The 24,959-nt window shown below is 51.4% G+C and overlaps 1 protein-coding gene across 13 annotated transcripts in view; it reads left to right on the top strand.

Moving 5' to 3' along the window:
- Positions 1–24,238, top strand: part of GREB1 (growth regulating estrogen receptor binding 1) — a 143,731-nt gene extending 119,493 nt beyond the window's left edge. For 12 of the 13 annotated variants that reach the window (XM_027077919.2, XM_027077916.2, XM_027077920.2 and 9 more), the window contains 11 exons: positions 2,390–2,492; positions 4,964–5,122; positions 6,082–6,224; positions 9,691–9,852; positions 13,445–13,649; positions 14,029–14,203; positions 16,168–16,386; positions 18,290–18,425; positions 20,485–20,685; positions 21,155–21,293; positions 22,454–24,238. In XM_027077919.2, the coding sequence (XP_026933720.1) occupies positions 2,390–2,492; positions 4,964–5,122; positions 6,082–6,224; positions 9,691–9,852; positions 13,445–13,649; positions 14,029–14,203; positions 16,168–16,386; positions 18,290–18,425; positions 20,485–20,685; positions 21,155–21,293; positions 22,454–22,617 (1,806 nt within the window). In that variant the 3' untranslated portion in view covers positions 22,618–24,238. The remainder of the gene's footprint in view (positions 1–2,389; positions 2,493–4,963; positions 5,123–6,081; positions 6,225–9,690; positions 9,853–13,444; positions 13,650–14,028; positions 14,204–16,167; positions 16,387–18,289; positions 18,426–20,484; positions 20,686–21,154; positions 21,294–22,453) is intronic. The other variant, XM_053201232.1, reaches the window with a different exon arrangement.
- Positions 24,239–24,959: the final 721 nt, after the last annotated feature.

The raw sequence follows: 24,959 nt of genomic DNA, 5'->3' as shown, positions 1-24,959 counted from the left end.
GAGGCCGAGACCTGCCTGCCCCACCCCCCCGACGGCTGGCCGACTTCCGTCCTCCGATCTCAGCGTCTCGCCTTGTGTGACGCGGGGGCCGGGGGGCTTCTCTCCGGGTGCTTCTCCGTCCGAGTGTGACTCTGCTTTCCCCACCTTGTTTTGTTCGGTCCCGTGGCCAGTCCATGCCAGGTAGAAACACACACCAGCCCCCCTGCCCTGGGTTCTGCGCTGGAGGATTTTGGCCGCCTGTCCCCATCCCAGCCTCTCGCCCCACTGTGCTTTCCTAACAACGAAAGGCCATTTCACTTGTCAAAATGGCAGACATCTGCCAAGAGTCCGGAGCGTGTGAGGGAAGACCGGGTCGGGTCTTGGAAGGGCCTTTGTTGGAACCGTGCTGAGGTGCAAGGTGGGCTCTCGTCTGGGGTCAAGTTCGGCCTCGGGTCTCACCTGACACCCCGCGTGGGATCCGGCCTTCTCCGTGCCTCGGTGTCCTCACCTGAGAATGACGTCAGAAACGTGAGCACCGGGCGAGGGAATCCCCGCAGGGTGCCTGGGGCACGGCCTGACCGTGGAAAGCATGTGTCCTAGTTATTCCTGTCCCCATTAGTACTGCCACTGTCACAGTGCGAGACTTGCTCCCTTCCAGCTCAGTGTATTAATTTCCTTATGATGACCCTGCCCCAAGAAATACAAACCCCCCCCCCCCCAAATATGTGTAAGAACGTTCATTTTAGAATTGTTTGCAGTAGTGAAAAAAAGCGACTGGAAACAATTTAAATTCCATTGGTCAAAGCTGGTTGAGTACATTCGGGCACAACTGTGTCATGCAATTCAGCCTAGGAAGTTGGAGTCAGAGGCCTGTATACTGACACTGAGGTTTAAGATATTTAAATTAAAAAAAAAATTAAGTTATAGAATAATACGTGCATAGCGTAATGTCAGTGGAAAAAAAAAGTATCAGCGTGTATGTGTACGTCTCTGTGTGTGAAAAATACCCCCCAAAAAATCGCTGGCAGGATTCCTGCTGAATTGTTAACCTGGAGAGGGACCAGGGTTTGTGAACATTCTCTTTCATTGCCACCGTGTGGTTCTGGAATTTTTACGGGAGCGTGTGTTAACTTTTTTTTTAAATTTTTTTTTAATGTTCATTTATTTTGAGGGAGAGACACAGCATGAACGGGGGAGGGACAGAGAGAGGGGCAGACACAGAAGCTAAAGCAGGCTCCAGGCTCCGAGCTGTCAGCCCAGAGCCCGACGCGGGGCTCGAACTCACGGACCGCGAGATCCTGACCTGAGCCGAAGTCGGGTGTTGAACCGACTGAGCCACCCAGGCGCCCCTGTTAACTTTTTATAAACTGGAAAAAAGGGGTCCTGGTTTCTCCACACTGTCATGTTATTGGATATCTCAATCTTAAAGAAAATTTTGTCTGTTTGATAGATGGGACCTAGTATCTTATAGTTTTATTAAGGTTGAATATATTTTTATATATTTCTTGGTCACTGCTATGGCTTTCACAGGGATTTTCTGCTTTGTTTCTCCTGTTTATTTTTCCTTCAGGCATCTGACATTTTCCTGTTACTTTGCAGGAGCTCTTTGGAGGTTACAGAATTTAATCCTCTGTCTACTGCATGTATCGCAAATATTTTCTCTGAAGCTTCCCCCAGTCGTATTTCATATTTCCTCAAGTCATTTCTGTTCATCAACATTTGTTGAGTGCTGGCTACAAACCAGGCATTGAGCCGAGAGCTCAGAAAGCACATTCCCGGAGTAACAGGGTGGGAAGTTGGCCCACAGGTGCCCATTTAACCAACTGTGACCAAGTTTTACGAAGAATCATGGTGTCCTAGCCTGCTGCTGGGCTGAGGGAACAGGGACTCTAGGATACAGGAAGGAAGAGCAGGAAGGAGAGAAAAATAATTTTATTTCTTTTCCTGGTCTTAGGAGAGGAGAAATGAGATGCCAGCCTTTTATGTCTTAAGATTTTATTCTCTTACCATAGACGTATTAACACAAGAATAGCAATCTGTAATTGTGCAAGATTCTCTTAAGACATTATTATGCTTTATATTGGCAGTTCATTTTTTGAAGCAACCTTCCTTCAGTTTGTGGTAAAGTCCTATTTCTAACAGCTTAGAAAATGTGACCGATTAAAACTAGAGGCACATTGCCGTGATTTATAAGCAGGCGGGTCTGCCGTTCACGGAAGTCCCTCTGCGGCCTGCCGTGCTTCTTGGGGCCACGTTTCCCCAGAAATGGCTTTGCGCCCCCCAGGCTCTCGCTTTAATTAGACGAGGTCTTTGAAAAAGGTGGGCGAAACGAAGTGGGTCCGGTGCTCCGGCCGGTGCCTGCACGTAGACGGTGTGCGGACTGTGGGCTCCAATTTCAATGTCTTCACAGGTTGGGAAGACAGGTGCTTACCTGCAGTTCCTTAGTATTTTGTCCAGAATGCTCATCCGGCTGACGGAAGTGGATGTTTATGATGAAGAAGAGATCAATATCCGTGAGTCGTGCGTTGGTGACCCTTGGGGTTGGAATCCTCTGTCACTGGTTGCTCGGGTTGACTTTGTGTCCTTTGCCCTCCAGATGGAATTCTCAGATCAGTGACCACGCTCACTGCCGGGGCCTTGTGGGGTGCTCTTGTCTCTCCCTTGGCTGTCGTCATCTTGCTCAATACCAGAAGAGTGCCTGGGAGGCCTTCATGGGGATGGAATTACTCCACTAAAAATAACTACTGTTTACGGAGTATCTTCCAAGTGGCAAGCAGTGTGCTGGGTACCTTACATAAATGGCCACTTTTAATTTTCTGCACATCACCATGAGAATAATTGCTTATTTCCTGAGAAGCAACTTGCTCAGGAACCCAGCTGGGAGACGGCAGAGCTGGAACTGAGCTGGATTTGACCGCGGCCTTCAGAAGCGGGGTTATCCATCCGGGCAGGTCCCCACTCAGGCAGCCGAGTGCATAGGTCAATATCTTAGGGCAAAACCCAAGTATATGACACGTGGGGGAAAGCCGTTTCTCCTTATTCTCGGAACAGAGTTTGCCCTGATTAAGGTAGGACTGTCTTTGAGCCGCTGTTTTATGCTCCATTGTCTCTGCATACTTTCCTTCAGCGGCTCGTAAACTTGGTCTGGTAAATGAATCCGTTGCTTTGGGAATTAAAATGTGTGTGAGGAGTCCGGTCCGTGTTGCAAAGAAAGGGAACCAGTGAGTTGCGTGGAGGCTAAATGGCACTTCTTTTTATTTATTGGTGTTGTTTACGTGGGAAGTGTATGACCTGATGATTCGATACACATGTACGTTGTGAAATCACCACTGCGGTCAAGCTAACTGACATATTCGTAGTTTCCGGGTTCACTGCAGTGTTATTCACGGTAGGCGAGATACACAAACAACCACATGTGGTCCCTTGATGGATAAAAGGCCATTAGCAGATGAATGGGTAAAGAAAAGTGTGGTATATACACGCAGTGGAATATTATTCAGCCTTAGAAGAAAGTCCTGTCATTTGCAAACACAACACTTCTGTATTCTTTACATGCTCTTGACTGTGTTTGAGTTTTGACTCGAAGGAAATCTGGAACCAAGGAAGCCCATCCAGCCCTTGGTCGTTCCTTTGAAGGAAAAGGAGAGAGGCTCTTCATCCCACCTCTGAGCTCTCACACCACCCCCGCCCCACCCACAGTTTGGAACTTTATTCCCGATGAAAACCAGCAGCCCTGTTGAGTCTCTGTGTCCTCTCTTTCTTGGCTACCCCAATGACAATGACAGGAGTTAAACCCAGCTTGTTAAACTTCAAAGCCCATTTTCTCAGATAGTCTCTTAATACGTTGGTTTTCTTGGTAAAACGTGGATAATTTCTGTTTTATGGGGCATTGTGAAGGTTGAATGATGTTCTACATATGAAGCCTTGAGCGCCTACTAAATATACAATAAACATGCCTCTCTTCTTTCTTTCTTCCCTTCCTTCCCTCCCCTCCCTCCCTCCCTCCCTTCCTTCCTTCCTTCCTTCTCTTTCTTCTAGACAGGTACTCTGGTAGTGTGTACATATCCTAGATGTAAAATCAATATGTTACATAATTTGAGTTGGACCAACTAGACTTTTTTTGCTTTTGAGCCAGCAAGCAATTAGTGTGAGCGTCATAGACTACACCAATTATCGCAAGATGATACACAGCGAGTGTAAAGATGGAGTTTGGACCATGTGTGGTGTTGGCATTCAGAAGGGAGGAACCAATGGGTCTGAACACTTGGAAGAGGCTTTCTAGAGGTGCAGTGATAGGACGTGGCCATATTGGCTGCATAGCGTTTGGATCTCAAACAAGAACAAGAAGTATGTTAGGTTCCATTGGTGTTGGGAACCTACGTATGTGGGGGATGGGGTTGGGGGGAAGCTCAGAGCAAGTGGTAGATGTATTGGGAGTTGCTGAAGTCAGTGGGGGAGCCAGGAAAGCAAACTCATCCCGTGGGAAACACAGCATAGGCAGGTCCTCTGGTTACGAGGTGGACCCAGAGGCACCTCTGGCCTCCTTAGAACAATCCTGAAAATGCAGTATGTTCTGGGAGCTTTTGAGATACAGTAGCACCCCTCCCCCCCAGTAGCCCATAGACTCAGTGATAGCTCTACCACAAGCATCGTCCTTGGACACATTTAAAAATCAGTCATTCTCAGGGCATCTGGGTGGCTCGGTTGGTTAAGCATCCGACTTCACCCAAGATCACGATCTCACAGTTCGTGAGTTTGAGCCCTGCGTCGGGCTCTGTGCTGACGGCTCAGAGCCTGGAACCTGCTTCAGATTCTCTCTCTCTCTCTCTCTCTCTCTCTCTCTCTCTCTCTCTCTGCCCCTCCCCCACTCACACTCTGTCTCTCTCAAAAATAAAATATAAGAACGTTTAAAAAAATTTTTTTTTAAATCAGTCATTCTCATTTCCTAGTTTGTCACCTGCCTGTGTTTCCAACGATCTTACAGACCTCAGAGAGGAGTCCGATTGGCATTACCTCCAGCTCAGTGACCCCTGGCCAGACCTGGAGCTATTCAAGAAGTTGCCTTTTGACTACATTATTCACGACCCGAAGTATGAAGACGCCAGTCTGATCTGTTCGCACCTTCAGAGCGTGAAGAGTGAAGGTCAGACTTCTAAATCTCTTGCCCCACCTTCCTCCAGAGTCCAGGGTCGAGCCTCGCAAAGGGCCGAGTGGAACCGTGTTGGCAGTGAGCTCGGTGGTGCGGTGGTGAATAGCCAGCAGTGCCTGGTACAGAACTGAGGTCACCGCCCCACCAGACGAGGAAGAGCTCTTCCCGCGAAGGCAGGCTCGCGGCTCAGCGCATGCTGACCTTGATGCGCGCTCTCTTGGCGGGTGGTCACGGTCAGAATATCCTCAAGGTTCTGGTTAAGAGAGGATAAAAGGCGTGGATGTTTATGTAGGAATTTGAGTTGTCCTCACGAAATGCACCCATCTCCCTCTCTACCCTCAGTGTCCTGTTTTCTCCCTCCTCCTTCGGGGACCGCCGACTTTCACAGCATTATGACCCTGCAGGGTTTCAGGGTCACCTTCAGCAACCATCAGATATTCGTGGCCGGTGCCATATTAAGCACTGACCAGAACAGTTTGTTGAGTGGAAAGGAAAGGAAGATACTCACCAGTCTCCGTGTCAAACCGATAATTGTCTCTCCCTAGAACCATGTTCAGCGAACGATCCTTCATACAGACCAGTCCCTAATTAAGGTTTAGTGTTAAAGTCTTCATCTCGCTAAGTCCTTTGAAAAGAACAGAGACAATTCCTCTGTAGTGCAGGGTCTGCGTATGAAGTCGGCCCCCCATTTGCATTGTCAGGTGGCGAATCCTTAAAGATGTGCGCATAGGATATTCGTGGGCCCGTCGGCGAGACCCCTCGTGAACGTGGTCTGTTAGTTTCTCCCGCTGAACCTCTGTCGTTTCTGACCCGCCGAGTCACCTCGGGGCCCGGGCAGGTGCCGTCGCACAAAATCCTATTACGGCATTTCAGTTCCTTCCACTTCGAGCGGGCGGCGGAGAGAATGTCTGTCCTGTCCTCCTGCGGCTCTGTAACGCCGGGGTTTCCTGCAGCCAGGGGGACGTCCCGGAAGCCGGAGGAGCTCTACGTGCGGCGCCAGACAGCGCGGATGAGGCTGTCCAAGTACGCGGCCTATAACACATACCACCACTGCGAGCAGTGTCACCACTACATGGGCTTCCACCCCCGCTACCAGGTAGGCCGCGGGGCGCAGAGGCCCTGCGTCTCCAGGAGCACTTGTGGCGGCCCTTCCACACGTTCCTCGGTGTTTTCATTCCGGTTGCTGGGGGGTGGGGGGAGGGGGCGGGCGTGGAAAGTTCCGGAAGCTCTTGCTTCCCAGTCTCCTGTATCTTCAGTTCCCTTCAGTAAGCTGCACAATTATTGCCGACGCTACAGAAACCGTGATTCTCCTGGGATTACACGTTTACCAGTAGCAATATTCACTGACTGTGGATGTCTTCGTTTTCGTGACGTCCTGGCAATTGCCAAAGTTAGTTCAGTGCAGCAGGCACCGAGTGCTTCTGCACCAGTCACAGAGATGAATAAGCTTTATCCCCGTATTCAAGACTCACAGTTTAGGGGCGCCTGGGTGGCTCAGTCGCTTGAGCGTCCGACTTCGGCTCAGGTCATGATCTCGCGGTCTGTGAGTTCGAGCCCCGCGTCGGGCTCTGTGCTGACAGCTCAGAGCCCGGAGCCTGCCTTGGATTCTGTGTCTCCGTCTCCCTCTGCCCCTTCCCTGCTCACGCTCTGTCTCTCTCTGTCTCTCAAAAATAAATAAACATAAAAATAAGACTCACAATCTAGGGGTAGAGAGATGCACTTGGACAGGGCAGAACTTGAGAGCAACGTAAAGCTGACAGGAAAAGCAGTAATGTTGGCACGTAGAAATACTTAGAGAAGGAGATCGGAACGTGCACTTAATGAGCACTTACTACGTGCCAGGCAGTGCACCAGGCACTTTCGATACGTCCATATTTCCTCTAACCTTTATCTTTCTTGTTTTGAGAGAGAGGGAGGGAGGTGAGTGAGTGAGTGAATGGGGGAGGGGCAGACGGCGAGGGAATGTCAAGCAGGCTCCACGCCCAACGTGGAGCCCGACGTGGGGCTCAAACCCCGACCGTGAGATCATGACCCGAGCCGAAATCAAGAGTCAGACGCTCGATCAACTGAACCGCCCAGGCACCCCTTCCTCTAACCTTTTTACGTGATAGAAAATGATATTTACGCCAGACACTGGGGCAAATGGATTAAGGCTGTTGCCCCTGGGCTCTGCCTGTCTCAGGTTCTGGCTGGTCACCTGCAGGTGGCTGTGTTCAAGGCACACCTCCAGTTCATTCAGAGTGACTGGATAGGGAACTGCCCTGTCTAGCTTTTTATTCTCACTAAAACCGCACAAGGAAATAACATTATCCCCATTTTATAAATGAAGATACTGTCTTGGGCAGGGAGCAGAGGAGAGGGTTTTGAAGAATCAATAAGAATTTGCCAAGGGGCCGGGGCAGACAGAAGCATGTGAGTAGAGGGAGGCACGGGGTCTCTGGGGGAATTAGAAGGGATTTCAGTCGGGCATCGCTGGACCATAAGGTGCAAGGCGTGGGCGAGCCCAGGAGAGGATGCTGGGGTGGGGGTGGGGGGGCAGAGAGACACCACAGAAGGCCCCGGGTGCTGGGCGGAGAGCGGGACGGGGGCTTTTCCAGGGAGAATGGCATGGAGCGGCCTGATGGGGGCCAAGCTGCCTTCTGCGTGGTCTCGTCGTGGCCACGTGGAAATTCACAGCGGGCCTGCGAGGCTGGTCGCGCAGAAGCAGTAGCGGGTGGGGTTTTACGTCTAGTGTGTGTTTTCATTTCAGACCTAAGCAGGGAAAGGGGAGGAGCAGCTAGAGCTGGTGTGCAGAAAGCCCATGCCTTGGCTGCTTCCAGAAGGGCCTTGGCACCTTCCAGAGGTGGCCTGAGCACCTGCCTGCCGCGTCCGTCCCTTTTGCAGAGGGACGCAGCAGATAGGGGCTCTAATTCTCCCACATCCGCCCGGCCTGGAGCTCAGCTGTCGCTGAAGTAGCACCCGTCTTCTTTTAGACGGTTTACAAACAAAAACAAAACTATGCGATTTTACTGTAGACAAAATTAGAAAACACATTATGAGCAGGTTTTTTTTTTTTTTTTAAGAATTAAAAATAGTAATCCTGTGCAGATAAACCGTCCTCCTGTTTTTCCCCGTGGAGATGAAGTTATTCTTTCAAAGCGGAGAGTGTGTACGTGAGAGCGTTCTCTTAATTTTGACATTAAAGAAACGGAGACCCGCAGGCTGTAGAGTCGTGGTCACCACGGTCGGCATCTGCAGTGAGTTAACAGAACTGAGCATGGAGACCCCCGCCCCGCACCCGCCGTGTTCAGGGTGCTCAGGTCTGGGGGCTCTGGCTGCAGGGGACTCGGAACCAGGCCACGGGAGGAGTGCTGAGGGGCACATGACATGCCCGCTCCCTGCTGGCCTTTCTGTGCCCCTGTGCACCCTGGAGTCTTTTCTCTCCTCTCACGGCTCCCTGATCCGTTGTATGAAACTTCCTCAGTTACACCCCCCCCTTGTTGCCTCCCCAGGTCAAAATCTTTTTCTGTCTCATCTCTGCCCCCAAAGGGCTTTGTGGTTCTGGGGGAGCCACAGTGGGAGTGACGGCCCATGTGCCCTGGCCTGTGTCCACCCCCTCCAGGCCTCGGGGAGCCTCAGGAGTGGCCCGCACCTACTAGCTGCAGGTCTGGGGAGGGGTCGGGGAGGGCTGGATGCCCGAGCTGAGGCCTGAAGGAGGCTTGGGCAGAGCCACGGGGCGGGTGCGGGCCAACCGGGAGGGGGTGAGGGGACGTGAGGCTAGACCCTAGGGATAGGAGTGAGCCCAAGACCTCTGAGTGTCTGTTTCCACATCCATAAAGAGGGGATGGTGAAACTACCTGCTTCATAGGGTTACTTACAGCCCCAAAGGGTGGAGGGGGCCGAGACAGCGCGTGTGACGGAAGTGTGCAAGCGCGTGTAGTTATTGATAGTTTTATTAGTGAGTTTCTACGCATAACGCCTGTGATGGGACAGTCCATTTACTGGCATTAAGCAATGAGACGTGTGGTGTGAATGCTTTAGCGGGTGACCTAGCACGAGTCCACAAGGGGTTGGGGCCAGAAGTGGCGTCACTGGGTGGAGCGAGATCAGAATGAGGGGTGGGGGGGGGGGGTGGGGGCGCCTGGATGGCTCAGTTGGTGAAGCATCTGACTTCTGCTCAGGTCATGATCTCGCCATTCCTGAGTTCAAGCTCTGCGTCAGGCTCTATGCTGGCAGCTCAGGGTCTGGAGCCTGCTTCGGATTCTGTGCCTCCCTCTCTCTCTCTGTCCCTCCCCTGCTAGCACTCTGTCTCGCTTTCTCTCAAAAATAAATAAACATTAAAAAATAATAATAGTAATAATGGGGGGGAGGGTCCGCAACTGAGTGGGCGTGGCCTCAGGTGTCTGTCCAGCCGCAAGACCTGGGCGTCCACGCTTCGTACCGGGGCCAGCCTGTGGGTTTCTCAGGCTGTGGGGCAGGTGGCAGTGACCTGTGTGGTGTCACGGCCACGACGGGCCTGGGCTCTTCTGGGAGGTAATGCCAGACTCTGACGACAAGCTCTGTCCTTTCCCCTCATGCCTCAGCTCTATGAGTCCACCCTGCACGCCTTTGCCTTCTCTTACTCCATGCTAGGAGAGGAAATCCAGCTACATTTCATCATCCCCAAGTCCAAAGAGCACCACTTTGTCTTCAGCCAACCCGGAGGCCAGCTGGAGAGCATGCGGCTGCCCCTGGTCACAGACAAGGTACGGCTCTGGCTCGGCGGGGGGGGGGGGGGGGGGCACAGAGTGGCTGCAGGTGACCGTTGAGCTGGAGGCCGTGGTTGCCTGATGAGTCAAGGGCAGGCGGGGACTGGTGTGTGACTAAACGTGGAGCGGGCTGGGGTTAGGGTCACTCCGTCAAGTTCCGGCCTTGCTCTACCGTTGTCTGGCTGTGTTTTGACTTGTCACTGAATGTCGCCGAGCCTCGGTTCCCTCACCCTGTATGCTTCAGCAGCACTCACTCTCGCAGCAGCTTCTTGCGAGCATCGTGGGAATAACCGATGTGAGGCACCTGCACAGTGCCTGCGAGGTGACAGGTGCTGAGGAGGTGTTCGTCCCTTCCCCATTTTGTCTCGAATAAGCTGTTGTGGAACGTTTTAGGAATGTATTTATTTCTTCTGGCAGTGAGAATGAGCAGGGGAGGGGCAGAGAGAGAGAGGGAGACGGAGAATCCCAAGCAGGCTCTGTGCTGTCAGCACAGAGCCCGACGGGGGGGCTCAAGCCCAGCTGCAGGGACTACTCTGTCACGGCCAGCCTCCTCTTCTGCCTTCTTCTGTTCTTTGGAAGCGAAGCCCAGATGGTGCATCATGTCATCCGTAGAAGATAAATTTTCTCTCTTGGACGAGCTCGTTCTTAATAACTCGCCGTCTCTGTGACCAGCATTCTTTTTTGTTCATTTGTTTGTTTAACAAAAATTTTATTATGAAATGTGAAACGTTGACAAAAGTTAGGAGGTAGTTCAACAAACCTCCCCGCAATTTATCATCCAAATTCAACAATTACCAGCATTCGGCCACATTTAGTTCATCTGGGTTTTTTTCCCTTTGCTGAAGTATTTTATCTTTTTGTTAACATGAAATGTATTGTCAAATTGGCTTCCATACAACACCCAGTGCACATCCCAACAGGTGCCCTCCTCAATGCCCATCACCCCCTCCCCCCCGCATCAACCCTCAGTTTATTCTCAGTATTTCAGAGTCTCTTATGGTTTGGCTCCCTCCCTCTCTAACCTTTTTTTTTTTTTTTTCCCTTCCCCTCCCCCATGGTCTTCTGTTAAGTTTCTCAGGATCCACGTAAGAGTGAAAACATATGGTATCTGTCTTTCTCTGTATGGCTTATTTCACTTAGCATAACACTCTCCAGTTCTATCCACCTTGCTACAAAAGGCCACATTGCATTCTTTCTCATTGCCAAGTAGTATTCCATTGTGTATAGAAACCACAATTTCTTTATCCATTCATCAGTTGATGGACATTTAGGCTCTTTCCATAATTTGGCTATTGTTGAAAGTGCTGCTATAAACATTGGGGTACAAGTGCCCCTATGCATCAACACTCCTGGATCCTTGGGTAAATTGCTAGCAGTGCTATTGCTGGGTCATAGGGTAGATCTATTTTTAATTTTTTGAGGAACCTCCACGCTGTTTTCCAGAGCGGCTGTAGCAGTTTGCATTCCCACCAACAGTGCAAGAGGGTTCCCGTGTCTCCACATCCTCGCCAGCATCTATAGTCCCCTGATTTGTTCATTTTAGCCACTCTGACTGGCATGAGGTGATATCTCAGTGTGGTTTTGATTTGTATTTCCCTGATGAGGAGTGACGTTGAGCATCTTTTCATGTGCCTGTTGGCCATCCGGATGTCTTCTTTAGAGAAGTGTCTTTTCATGTTTTCTGCCCATTTCTTCACTGGATTATTTGTTTTTCGGGTGTGGAGTTTGGTGAGTTCTTTATAGATTTTGGATAGTAGCCCTTTGTCCGATATGTCATTTGAAAATATCTTTTCCCATTCCGTTGGTTGCCTTTTAGTTTGGTTGATTGTTTCCTTTGCTGTGCAGAAGCTTTTTATCTTGATGAGGTCCCAATAGTTCATTTTTGCTTTTAATTCCCTTGCTTTTGGAGATGTGTCAAGTAAGCCAACATCCCTGATAAATATGGATGCAAAAATTCTCAACAAGATACTAGCAAATCGAATTCAACAGCATATAAAGAGAATTATTCACCATGATCAAGTGGGATTGATTCCTGGGCTGCAGGCCTGGTTCAACATTCGCAAATCAATCAATGTGATACATCACATTAATAAATGAAAAGATAAGAACCATGTGATCCTGTCAATCGATGCAGAAAAAGCATTTGACAAAATTCGGCATCCTTAATAAAAACCCTCGAGAAAGTCGGGATAGAAGGAACATACTTAAACATCATAAAAGCCATTTATGAAAAGCCCACAGCTAACATCATCCTCAGTGGGGAAAAACTGAGAGCTTTCCCCCTGAGATCAGGAACACGACAGGGATGTCCACTCTCACCGCTGTTGTTTAACATAGTGCTGGAAGTTCTAGCATCAGCAATCAGGCAACAAAAGGAAATCAAAGGCATCCAAATTGGCAAAGATGAAGTCAAGCTTTCCGTTTTTGCAGAGGACATGATATTATACGTGGAAAACCCGATAGACTCCACCAGAAGTCCGTGACCAGCATTCTTAGAGGCCCTCCTCATAGGGACGCTTGGTTTCACAGATCCAGCCTGACCGTCTCAGAGTCAGCTCGCTGCCTGCCCCCAGCCCCGGCCAATGTGACCCTTGTGTGGGACGCTGCTTTTCGATCTCCAGAGGGCCAGTACCTTAGGGTGGAATAATCTTTCAGACCTGGCAGTCTTTTACCAAGCACTGAAAACATTTGTAAAGAACAATGGGGGCATTTATTACAGGGCGTCTCCTACCCTGTGGGCTGGGGCGGGCTGTTGCACTGGCGGAGGGTTTCTCTGTTCCCCCCCTCGCTTTTCCAGCCAGTTCCAGCCAGAACTGGGTACGGGCACCAGGTGCAGCACAGCTTTTTTGTGGCAGGTGCTCTGAGGAACTCAGAAGGAGTGGAAGACCTAGCTCAACCAGAAGAACTTTTCTGTTGAGGGCAGAGTGGAGGAAAACCCAGTTCTTGATATAAAAGATTCACAACCGGAGTGTATTAGGAGCTAGGCTGCAGGGATGAGGGACTGAGGGATTTAAATCGTCCAGACTAGTATACACTCCGCACATATTCAGTGCCAACACGGGAGGGGGATCCGTTTGGGTCACTGACACATGCCAGTTAGTTTCGGTTGTGTAACTGACCGTTCCCAAGCAAGCCCTCACTCCGCTTGCGATTCTTCGGGCTGGCAGCTTGGGCTCGGTCCCGCTGTGTGGTTACCCTGGCTTGTTGCGGTCACTCGTGTCTGTGGTTAGCTGCCAGGTCAGCTGGGGGCTGGCCGGGTGAGGGTCGCCTCAGTGGGACGCCCATCCCTGCCCGCTGCGGTCTCTCCTGCCCCAGCAGGCCAGCCCCGGCTCCCCCCGGGGAGGGGTCTGAGAGAGAGAGGGTGGAATGTGTCCGTCCTCAGGGGGCCAGGCTCGGAACGGGCACAAACCATCGTGTTCACGTCGTCTTCTCGGGAAAAGGAAGTCCCAAGGCTAAGCTGCATTCAGTGAGTGTGGAAACTGGCTGCGTTCTCTTATCGGAAGCTTCCGCGAAGTCCCGTTTCAAAGGGAGGGGAGTGATCGTGACCGTATTCACAAACACTTCCCCTCCTCATTCCTCTGCTTTCCAGAGTCACGAGTATATAAAAAGTCCGACGTTCACCCCGACAACCGGCCGTCACGAACACGGACTCTTTAACCTGTACCATGCCATGGATGGTGCCAGCCATCTGCACGTGCTGGTCGTCAAGGAGTATGAAATGGCCATTTATAAGAAATACTGGCCCAACCACATCATGCTGGTGCTCCCAAGTATCTTCAACAGCGCTGGAGTTGGTAGGCATTTTTCAACGTGCCCTGCTTGGTAAAATTCCTGCGAACGGAGACTTTTAGGAGACGGTCCTAGAGATGAATGGGTTAAACATTCTTCATCAGGCTTTTTCATCTTGAAAGCTATAGCCTTCTTCTGTGTTTTGGTCACTGCTTTGATTCACATTCTCCACGGTCAGAGACAAGGATAAGCAGACAAATGTGTGTGCAGGTTGGTGATGGAGATTAGGCCCGTCGGGAGCTGGCTGGTCATGGGCTGGGGCCTCGATGAGCCGTTCTAACTCCAGATGGGGCCTTGGTCCTGGGTAGGGCAGACCTGAGGGTGGGCCTGTCCTGGGTAGATGTCCGTGGACCCAAGAGTGGGCCTGGGGTTTGCCCATTTCAGGCGCCGCCCACTTCCTGATCAAGGAGCTGTCTTACCACAATCTGGAGCTGGAGAGGAACCGGCAGGAGGAGCTGGGGATCAAGCCACAGGACATCTGGCCTTTCATCGTGATCTCGGACGACTCCTGCGTGATGTGGAACGTGGTGGATGTAGACTGTGGCGGAGAAAGAAGCAGGTGAGATGCCCCCCACCGACCCTGCAAGGAACATGAACCTGTTCCTTTTTTTTTTTTTTTTTAATGTTTATTTATTTATTTTCTGGAGAGAGCGTGAGCAAGGGAGGGACAGAGAGAGTAGGGGGACAGAGGATCCAAATGGGCTCTGCGCTGACCAGCAGAAAGCTGGAATCGGGGTTTGAACTCATGAACTGTGAGATCGTGACCTGAGCTGAAGTCGGACATCAACCGACTGAGCCAGCCAGGTGCCCCAAAGCTGTTCCTTTTCAATGGGGGCTTCTTAGCTACCTCCTGAGGACCACAGAGGACACCGCATCTTAGAAGGCACAGTATGTGGTTCACATGGCCTTGTATGTCGCAGGCTCTTATTCCAAGCCCAGCGTGGTTTTGAGGTTTCAATTTTTTTTAAGTTTCTTATTTTTCATTTATTTTGAGAGCGAGAGAGAGAGAGGGAGTAGGGGAGGGGCAGAGAAAGAGAATCTCAAGCAGGCTCCACACTGTCAGCGCAGAGCCCAATTTGGGGGCTCAGACTCACAAACCACAAGATCAGGTCCTGAGCCGAAATCAGGAGTCAAACGCTTAACTGACTGAGCCACCCAGGCGGCCCCTTGTGTTTTTAACTTTTTAAAACTTTTCTTGGATGTATAATACGTACAGAAAATCACACAGTATATATTCAGTATAAAATACCTACAGAAAGTAGGACACATCTCCAGAAATTTTCACACACTGATCACCCATTTAACCAACTCCCGTTGGAAGAAATGGGACGTCACCAGTGGCCCAGAAATTCCCTCCTGGAGCCTTCCACACCCTCCCCCTGCCGCCAGCCTAATTCCTAGCAGCCAGCTGCATTTTTATTTGCTGTGTGACATTAGTGGAACAACTAAACTCTGAAGGGTGTGCCTGGAGGTGGGCACCAGAGGGCACAATGTAGGGAAGGCTCGGTAGATAGACTCGGAACATCGTTGGTAAAATACTTCCTTTTGTGATTTTTGCCACATGGATGTTTCAACTTAGGGCTGCCTGATGACTTCTGATTATTTTTGGCCTTTTTTTTTTTTTTTAAAAGAAACGTGAGGTCAGTTCACCTCTTTAATGTTAGTGGTACCCTCCTGTGACAATTACCACTAGTCCCTGTTCTTCTAGAGAGAAAATGTGTTCCGGATGATAGAGCTGCCCGTAGTTTATGGGAGCAGTCCTGCTTTGCTGGCAGTATTCTCCCTGACGCTCTTCCAAAGGCAAGAGCTCAGCCGGGGGCCGAGACTGGGAGAGAATTGAGCCTTCATTCTGCGTTCCCGAATTCTATTCTGAAGCAGCCCTTAACGCCCTGGCATGTCAGGGCTGGCCAGGGCCCTAGAGAGTTTATTTAAGCCCCTTGGCTGGGGAAAAGCAAGCTGGGGTCCAGAAGAGTTGAGCTGCGTGCTGGGGCCCAGCTCCTAGCCCTGGAGCCCCTCCCGCCGGCCCCCTCCCTGGTCATCAAGTGTCCCTGTCGTCGCCACGGTCCTCTGACGGTGGCAGTCAGGGTGGGGGGTATCTACACACTACCTCCTTCCTTCCCATTCCCTTACTGGAATTCACAGCAGAAAGCCTCGCTCTCCCCACCATTTTGCCCTCAGGTCTGCAAACGGGAAATGCAGTGTTTTATTTAGCCTGATGGGGAGGAGGTAGGCTTTGGAGACGGCGCTGTTTGAGTCCGAGCTCTGTTGAGTGACACCGGGCAAGTTCTTCAGAGCCCCTTTTTTCCTCATTTGTAGAATGGGGATGATAGGTCTAGGTCATGAGGTTGCCGTGAGGATACATAATAGTAGATGTGACCCGCTTAGCCTGGCGCCCGGCGCTCAGGATGGCAGCGATGGGCTCCACCTGCTCCAGCCCTACCCAGCTCCTAAGCGTCCGGTCCTGGGGGCCCTGCTGCTGTTTGCCCCTCAGCCTGGGGACGTCCGTCTCCCTCTTTTGAGCAGGGAGTTTTCCTGGGCAGAAAGAAACGTGTCTTTGAAGCACATCATGCAGCACATCGAGGCGTCCCCCAACATCACCCACTATGCCCTGATTGGCATGCGGAAGTGGTCCAGCAAGACGGGGAGCGCCGAGGTGCGGGAGCCCTTCTCCCGCTGCCACGTGCACGACTTCATCATTCTGAACGTGGACCTGACCCAGAACGTGCAGTACCACCAGAACCGGTGAGTCCTCGCCCTCTGTGGCCGTCGGCACCGCCCCCGGCCCAGAGCCCGCCCTGAAGGGCAACCTTAGGCCTGGGGGACGGCGGCCTCCCCGCTGCGGGGCCAGTGGAACCGGAGGCTTCCTTCCCGAGGCATTGCTCTGGCCCTGCCTTCAGCCCTCAGGTTTTGGGGTGGGTTTTTTTAATGTTTATTTTTTTATTTTGAGAGAGAGAGAGAGCGCGTGTGTGCGTGCGTGTGTGTGTGTGTGTGTGTGTGCGCGCGCGCGCGCACAAGTGGGAGGGGCACGGGGTGGAGCGGGAGAGAGAATCCCAAGCAGGCTGATAGTGCTGATAGTGAAGAGGGTTGATCCCACCACAGACTTTGAGACCCATGACCCAAGCTGAAATCAGCCCTCAGTTTTTGTTTTTAATTTTTTTGTCGTATAGGGGTGCCTGGGTGGCTCAGTTGGTTGAGTGTCCCGTCTTTGGATTTTGGCTCGGGTCATGATCTCAGGGTTTGTGAGTTTGAGCCCCACATCTCTCCCTGCCCCTTACACATGTACGCTCATGCTACGCTCTCTCTCAAGATAAATAAACTTTTATTTATTTATTTTAAAAAATTGTTTTAATGCTTATTTTTGAGAGAGAGAGAGAGAGAGCATGTGCACATGAGCATGAGCGTGGGAGGGGTACAGGGAGAGGGAGACACAGAATCCAAAGCAGGCTCCAGGCTCTGAGCTGTTAGCACAGAGCCCAACGCGGGGCTCGAACTCACAAATAGCGAGATCATGACCCTAGCTGGAGTCGGACGTTTAACCAACTGAGCCACCCAAGCGCCCCAAGATAAATAAACTTAAAAAAAATTTTTTTTTAATTGTATAATTCTGTAGACTGTAGATTTGCATAAGATCATTCAACTTCCTTCATCGGTTCACACGATCCTTTATATAGTGACTTACGTCGTACTGTGTCATTTCTCTTACTTTTTTGTTTCCTTCTTGGACTACGTCAGTTTTTAGGAGCATTAACACTGAAGAAAACTAGGAAGTAATTTCCATATGACTCTCTCTCTCTGGGCCTGGCCACGGAAGTGCTCACATCTCAAGAATAACCAGATTGCCAGCCCTTATCAGGCATCCCTATAGGCCAGGCAGTCGGCCACACCCAAGATGTCCCTCTTAGGAGCCCTGGGGCCACACCCAAGATGACCATCGGAGGAGCCGTGGGAGGGTCGCTTTTGGAGCCAGGCTGCCCTGCTAAGTTCTGGGTTTTTTCTTTCACAGCTTTGCAGTTTAGGCTGATGACTTAGCATCTCTGAGCCTTGTTTTTCTCAGCTGTAAGATGTGGCTAATATTTTTACTCTAGGGAGTTTGTTGTTTTCTTTCTTTTTTTTTTTTTTTTTAATGTTTCTTTTTGAGAGACAGACAGAGACAGAGTGCGAGGAGCAGAGAGTGAGGGAGACACAGAATCTGAAGCAGGCTCCAGGCTCCAAGCCGTCAGCACAGGGCCTGATGTGGAGCTCGAATTCATGAACCATGAGATCATGACTTGAGCCAGAGTCGGGTGCTTAACCGACTGAGCCACCCAGGCACCTCCCTTTTGTTCTTTGTTTGTTGTTTTGTTTTTTGTTTGTAACGCATAGATGAAACGGTGTTTGTGAAGCCCCTCACACGGTGCCTGTAGCGTGTGATCAGCCAGTGGTAGTCCTTCTGTAGTTTAAGCCCGGCCTGGTGCAGACACGTCGCGGCCACACCTGGTCTCCTTATTTGTTTTGTCTTCTTTATATGCCGCTATTGAGCGAGGGCTTCAAGGTTGGAAAGAGCCCCCCAGCGCGGGGAGTGCACACTCCGCGTGGCTGCTGGGGGCGTGCCCGGGGCCATGGGCCGCGTCCAGTGCTATCTGCTCCCTCCTCTGCTTCTGAGCAGGTTCACGTGTGACGACGTGGACTTCAACCTGCGGGTGCATAGCGCCGGCCTCCTGCTCTGCCGTTTCAACCGCTTTAGCGTGATGAAGAAGCAGATTGCCGTGGGTGGGCACAGGTCCTGCCACATCACGTCCAAGGTGAGTGCGCCCACTGAGTCTGCTGCCTGGGCTGCGGTGGTGTGGGAGCTGGCAGGGAGGCCAGGACGTGGGGCGGCCTTGACGGCTGGTGGCCTTCGTAAAGGTTTTGAATTGGGAGCCTGGGGAAGGGAGGCCCGCCGTCGGGTTTCTCTCCCGATCGCTGGTTCTAACCAGTATCCCCGGTACGCGTCCCACCAGTGTGGCCGCCACCAGCCTTCCCGTGAGCACTCGCCTGCCTGCACGTCCAGCACTGGGCCTGTGTTCACTGCCCTGGCTTCTCTGCTGGACGCAGCTCCTGGGGGGTGGGGCGCCATGCTCCTCTCTGGGCCCCTGGACAGCGCCTGGCCAGAAAACCAAATGGCACCAACAGGCTGGCCTGTAGCCGTGTTGTCTGTGTGCGAGCCAGCCTCTTGGTGGGGAGAGACGTGGTCTGATTAGGTCAGTGCTGGCTGCAGAATTTCAGGGTGGAAAGTCCTAGCACACCCTCCGAGATCTGGTCTTCCAGGAGGACATATGGGGTTGGCACGACTCTGCCTGAAGGTTCTCTCCGACCCATGGACGGGAGCCCCATTCTCTGCTTTGTACCTCCATCTACCTTGACTTTTGCCCTGGCGGTGGACACATCAGCCTGTCCCGGTGACTCTTTCAGCCTCTGTCCTGCCTCATCTCCCCTCACTCCTTGTGTGGTTGGTTGCTTATCCTGAGCTGGGCCGGGTCTGAATTCAGACGCCAGTCCCAAACCCCCACCCACCTGCCCCTTCCTATCAGCAGGATGTGAAGACTTCTCTAAAAGGGAAAGCCCATCCTCCTTTCTCTTAAAAAGTAGCAAGACATTTAAAGAAAAGGTCTGTACTCCCAGAACTTGGGAGTCGTTGAATTAAGTCCTACCCTCCCCCGCTGCTGAGATTTCTTATTGAAATTGTGTTAGATTTCTAGTTTAATTTTTACAATTCTGATTTTTACCACATTGTCTATCAAAGATACTGTTGTACTTTTAAAACTGAGTTTTCTTTATGTCTCTCAGTCTAATCTTCTGGCTCTAGATATTTTATGTGTATTCCTATTTTGAGCATCTTCTTTGCCGCTAGGTTTAGGTTATGTGTAAGAGAGCTGGAACATTCGATAATCTTTCATCTGAATGAGATAACTTACTTTCATTTACTCATTGAGTATTTACTGAGCACGCAGGCCCTTCACTCGGTGTAGCCCTGCAGCTGAGGCGGATGTTAAACATGTAGTGTCCTTGTGACCAGCACCACGAGGGTGACGTGTGTCACAGGGAGACCTAACCTTGCGAAGGGTGGGGGAGGGAGTCTGCGTGAGTGTCCCTGAGACAGTGACATTAAAGCAGAGACTCGGGGGTAATACACAACTGTTCAAAGAAGGATCTGGGTGAAGGAGCTGAGCAGGTAAAAGCCGGGAGGTCAGCGTGGAAGAAGCATAAAGGGCAGAAGGCATGGCGGAGATGGGCTAGAGAAGCATGTAGGGTCTTAGCAGCCATGGGAACATTCTGGACTTTCTCTAGGAGTAATGAGAGACCACCGAAGGGTGCCCAGCAGAGGATTTGATTCGTTTTATTTACACCAAGTCTCCCTGGCTGCAGCCTGGCAAATGCGTTGGCCGTGGAGTAAGGGGTGGTGGGTGCAGACCGGCGGGCGGTCGGCAGGAAGGGCGGTGGGGGCAGGTGAAGGTGGATAGGTTCTGGGGCCAGAGGGAGGCTGATCCTTCCCAGAGGTTTGCCTCTCTGGATTTGGGGGAGAGTTCGCCAGGTCCAGTGGTCCTCTTGATTATTCTAGACCAGGCGGCAAGTCTTCTGCATGGAGTGGTCAATGCCTACAATTCTTACCGGTCCCACTCGTCAGTTTCACACGTCCCACCGTGGTAAAGCGTAGTTTTCCTCGGCAGAGAATTTCTGGGTTGAGGTATGTGTTCGCAGCTGGGCAGCTCTACCCCATGACACAGTCTTCCGTGACAGGGCCACTCACCCCAGGAGAGGCCTGGGGAGGGACCTCCGTGCTCAGGGTGGCTGGAAGTGGCTGACCCCGCCTTCCCCGGGCAGGTATCCGACAACCCCGTGGCCATCGTGCCGGCCCAGTACATCTGCGCCCCGGACAGCAAGCACACGTTCCTCGCGGCGCCCGCGCAGCTCCTGCTGGAGAAGTTCCTCCAGCACCACAGTCACCGATTCTTCCCGCTGTCCCTGAGGAACCGCGGCCACCCTGTGCTCTCGGTCGACTGCTACCTTAACCTGGGATCTCAGGTGACTCTCAGAGGGGGCCCTGCCGGGTCCACGAATCCGAGAAATTCCTAAAACGGAGGCGCCAGAACCCAGGACTCGGGATGATAGCTACTCAGCTCCTTTGCCTCAGGTGTTTACCCCGCCTTATAGCTGATAGGGTAAAAGCCTGAGAGAGTTTAAGTGGTTTGCCCCCCACTGTAATAAGTTAGGAATGAAAGCCGACGCGGATGCCAAAATTGACGGGTGGCAACTCATCCGTCGAATTGATGGATTCTCGAATTGATGGATGGGCAAATGTGGATACATTTCTTGGACTTGAGTTTTAGGATCTGGATTTGGACATAACACTAAGTCTTGTCTCTGCCCCCGACCCCCACCAGCCTTGGGCATTGGCCAAGCAGTTAGTATTTGTTAGACGCAAGGCCCTAGTAGGGTGTCGTTGGGTATTTCATGAAAGCTGATGTTCTCTCTTGGATTCCTTCTTTTTCAGATTTCTGTGTGTTATGTGAGCTCCAGGCCCCACTCCCTGAACATCAGCTGCTCTGACTTCGTGTTTAGCGGACTCCTGCTATACCTCTGTGATTCTTTTGTGGGAGCTAGCTTTTTGAAAAAGTTTCATTTTCTGAAAGGTAACTTCCCATCCTTTTACCCTGGACCTCGATTTGAATGCCTTTTGGCACCTGGCGCTTCCGAGGAGGTGACTTGTGGTCTTAGTCCCCCTTTGCCAGTGGGTAGACTGAGGCTCAGAGAGGGAATATGACTGCCCTGATTATCCAGGAAGGTACAAGAAGGCTGGGATGCGATCCCAGCGTGGCTCTCTTCCCCTTGTGCCTGTCGGGATAGAGACAAGACACGTCCCCTTTCTTTCAGGTAGATATTTTGGACTTGTGGTCCCCGTCAGCCCAGATTCTTAACATCAGCACCCAGGTCCCTTCAGACGTGCCTTCTTCCTGGTACCTGGGGTTTCCTCCTCATCTTAGGGAGCACTGCATGCTCTTTGACCTTTACTGGGATCTTTCTGCTCCCATAGTTGTTGTCACACTAGAGCGGCTGAGAGCGACAGACGTTTCATTCTCTAGAACTTAACAGTGTCATTTCCAGCCAGCTGGGAATCCTGACTGATCTTCCCTTGCCTTGGGTGTCTGCACTTTGACCTTGTCAAGCGGGTGTTTACTGAGCACCAGTGCTGTATGCGGCCTTGGGAAGTAGTAAGAGGTTTCTCCCACGGTCTGCCCCGGGGAAACATTTTGTGTACTAGGAGGACAGGACATGTGGGTAGGAAGGGCGGCAGGTAGACTGACCTACAGGATGAATGAGCCGACCAGAGGGATTATCGAGGATGCTGGGAGTGGAGAGGAGGGAGATTCCAGAGGCTGGGGGGGTGGGGGTGGGGGTGTGCTGCATCTGGCCAGTATGCAGGGGGCTCACATGGGAGAGGAAGGGGTGGGGTCAGCCTGGGAGAGGTGGGCTAGCTCAGGGCTGGAACCGGGGCGCTTGGTTGGTGATCTGACCAGCCGACGAGGCGTCTCTCTGCTTCCGGTTTTCCACCCCCTCCACCGCTTTGTGCACATTTCTTCCGCCTCCGCGTTGTGTCACCGGCCAGACCTGCCAAATAACCATCTCGCTGTGTGTCTCGCTGAGAGTACGAAGCTTTCCAGAAGCAGCAGGAGGTGCTGCCTGGATGTCTGGTCCCTCCTTCCCAAACGACACCGTGTCTCCTTGTTGCCGGTAGAATCCAGGCCGTAGCTCTCATTCGTTTTCTTCACCGCCTCTGCCGTTGCTCACGCAGGTGCCACCCTGTGCGTGATCTGCCAGGACCGGAACTCCCTGCGCCAGACGGTGGTCCGCCTCGAGCTGGAAGACGAGTGGCAGTTCCGGCTGCGTGACGAATTCCAGACGGCCAACGCCAAGGAAGACCGGCCGCTCTTTTTTCTGACCGGGCGGCACATCTGAGGGAGACACCGGCAGATTTTCTGCGGGAGGGGAGCCTTTGGCACCTCATGCTCTTGAGGCTCAAGGGACTCTGAGATCCACGGGGTGCTCGAACTGGAGCGGCCCCGGGACCGTTGTGCGGCCCCCTCGTGCTACGTGCCAGGAGCCCAGGCCTGGGCGTTTGTGGTCTTAGAGCAATGAGGATGAGTGGGTGGTGAGCAGGGACGCAAAGCCATGTCTCCTGGGTTCTGGGCCACACGGCCCTGGGCTCTATCGAAGTCCACTTGATGGAGAACAAACTTTTGCCTGCCGTCCTGTCTTCCGTGTGCTTCCATGGACAAATGCGACTTTTCTGAGTTCTAAAGGATCACTCTTGGGTTTTCTTGTAGAGGTGTCAGTAACTTCTTGTTGGGCGATGGACAGGATTCCGACTCTGGGGGTTTCCCTATCACCTACTACAAAGCAATATTCCAGAAGAGCATCTTTTAACTTTAAAGGCTGGAGAGAAGGAAAAAACAAGGACATTTAATAAGAATTACGTAACGGCCTACAAGTTTGCTCTTTCAGAAGCCAGGCCAAAGGCATCCACTCTGAAAAAGTAAAGCAGATGATTTTACTTCGCAGCAAGTATGATTCTGTTAAAATAAAATAGTATAGGGTCAATACCCTACCTCTTAGAAAGGGCAAAGCTGAAAAGAAACTTTCTTTAAAACAAGAAGTGTTTCAGGAAGGAAATTAGAGTTGGAGGGGTTGACCTGAAGAGACCGACTTTGCCTTACAAAGAGGACCAAATTGCTTGCTTTGAAACAACGAAACCACCAGAGGGACATAAAATAGTTGGTAAAAATTAAACTTTTGACTATAATTTATTGAAGCTCAGTTTTTGGTTCTTTAAATAGCTTGTTTCCTCTTACGAGTGCTTGGCCCCGATCAGAATGGACGACAGGAATGCGGGAACGTTCCATGACGCTCACCATCCCATCTGCCTGTGTGTTTGAGTGCCACCCATGGGCCAGGCATCGGACTGGGTGCTTTCGCAGCTATGATCTTGCTTAGTCCTTCCAACAGCCTGGGTGGGTGCAATGATCCTCCACCTGGAAGACGAGAAGGTTCCGGTGCAGGGAGCGCACCTCACCGAGACCACTGCGCAAGGAGAGAAGCAGAAGGATGGACAAGTAGACTCCTGGATTCTGGACCAGCGTCTGTCTTGCCCCGGGCCACGGTGCTTTTGGAGTGGCCCCTAACCGAAGGGAGGGTTTGAAGATACTCAGAAATGTACCACCAGCATGCATTCGTATACAGCCATCTTAGACACTTCTGAGCACTCTGGTGGATCACAGTCCAAGAAGAAATTCTTTTAGAAGATGATGCCTAAGAGTTTAATCTCCCCCCCCCCCCCCCCCGCCCAAAGAAAAACCAGCCGATGAGTATAAAAGATTAGTTCAGTGTTTATAAAACGATCCCTTCGTATATGCCATTATTCCTATCTCGGAATAAAAACTTTCCTTCTTCAGTTGTATTTGTCTTTTGTGAATAGTAGCTTGTGTGCCGTGCTTCCCATTTTGTTAGTTAATTTAAACTTGGAAGACACCAAACTAATATTCTTGTTTGTTCCAGTCTTATAAATAAAACCCGTGATGCATTCCTGGTTTCTTTGGTGGGAATTCATTCAGTTGGTTTTGTTTTTGTTTTTGTTTCTTTGAGAGGGAGTAGTGTGACCAGTGATCTCCAAGGGCTCCCTGCTTACAACCTCATGACATGACAGAAAAGACAGTTTTGGAAAGGAAATTATAAATCCATAAAAGTAAGCGTGTATTAACACATGGAGGAATCCCTGAAAGAGAAAATTAGGTGTAGAGAAGAACGGAAATGAAGGATAGCACAGCTGAGACCATACACAGAAACATGCTACGTCGGAAAATGGAGTCGGGGTGCTCTGTGCATCATGGTGGCTAAGGACGTGGAGGGGGCCTGGGGCATTTGTCACAGTGATACGGCTTGGTGCAGCTGGGCCCTTCGATTCCTTCCAGCTCTTCTGCAACACTCACAGACGCCACTGACCTGGGCTAGGCAGGCAGCCACTGCTAAGCTTACTGCAGAGTGTGGAGGGAGCCTCAAGGAGGGGGCACGGGAGGGGGTCCAGACTTTTGTGAAGACAAGCTATTGGCACCCCCTCTCTGTGGCATTGTCCTATCTCTCCCCTCACAGTTATATGGGTCAGTTTATAGTAGACGAAATAAACAAACAGGAACCCCCCCCCCCCCGCCCACCAAGTATGGAAATGAACAAACAACCAAGATTCTTAAAATAGCAAATGTTATACAGTGAAAGGTGATAATGTCAGTAAAGAGGTTAATTATAAA

Source organism: Acinonyx jubatus, chromosome A3, assembly GCF_027475565.1.
Source record: "Acinonyx jubatus isolate Ajub_Pintada_27869175 chromosome A3, VMU_Ajub_asm_v1.0, whole genome shotgun sequence".
NCBI lineage: Eukaryota > Metazoa > Chordata > Mammalia > Carnivora > Felidae > Acinonyx > Acinonyx jubatus.
This window is presented reverse-complemented; position numbering and strand designations above follow the sequence as displayed.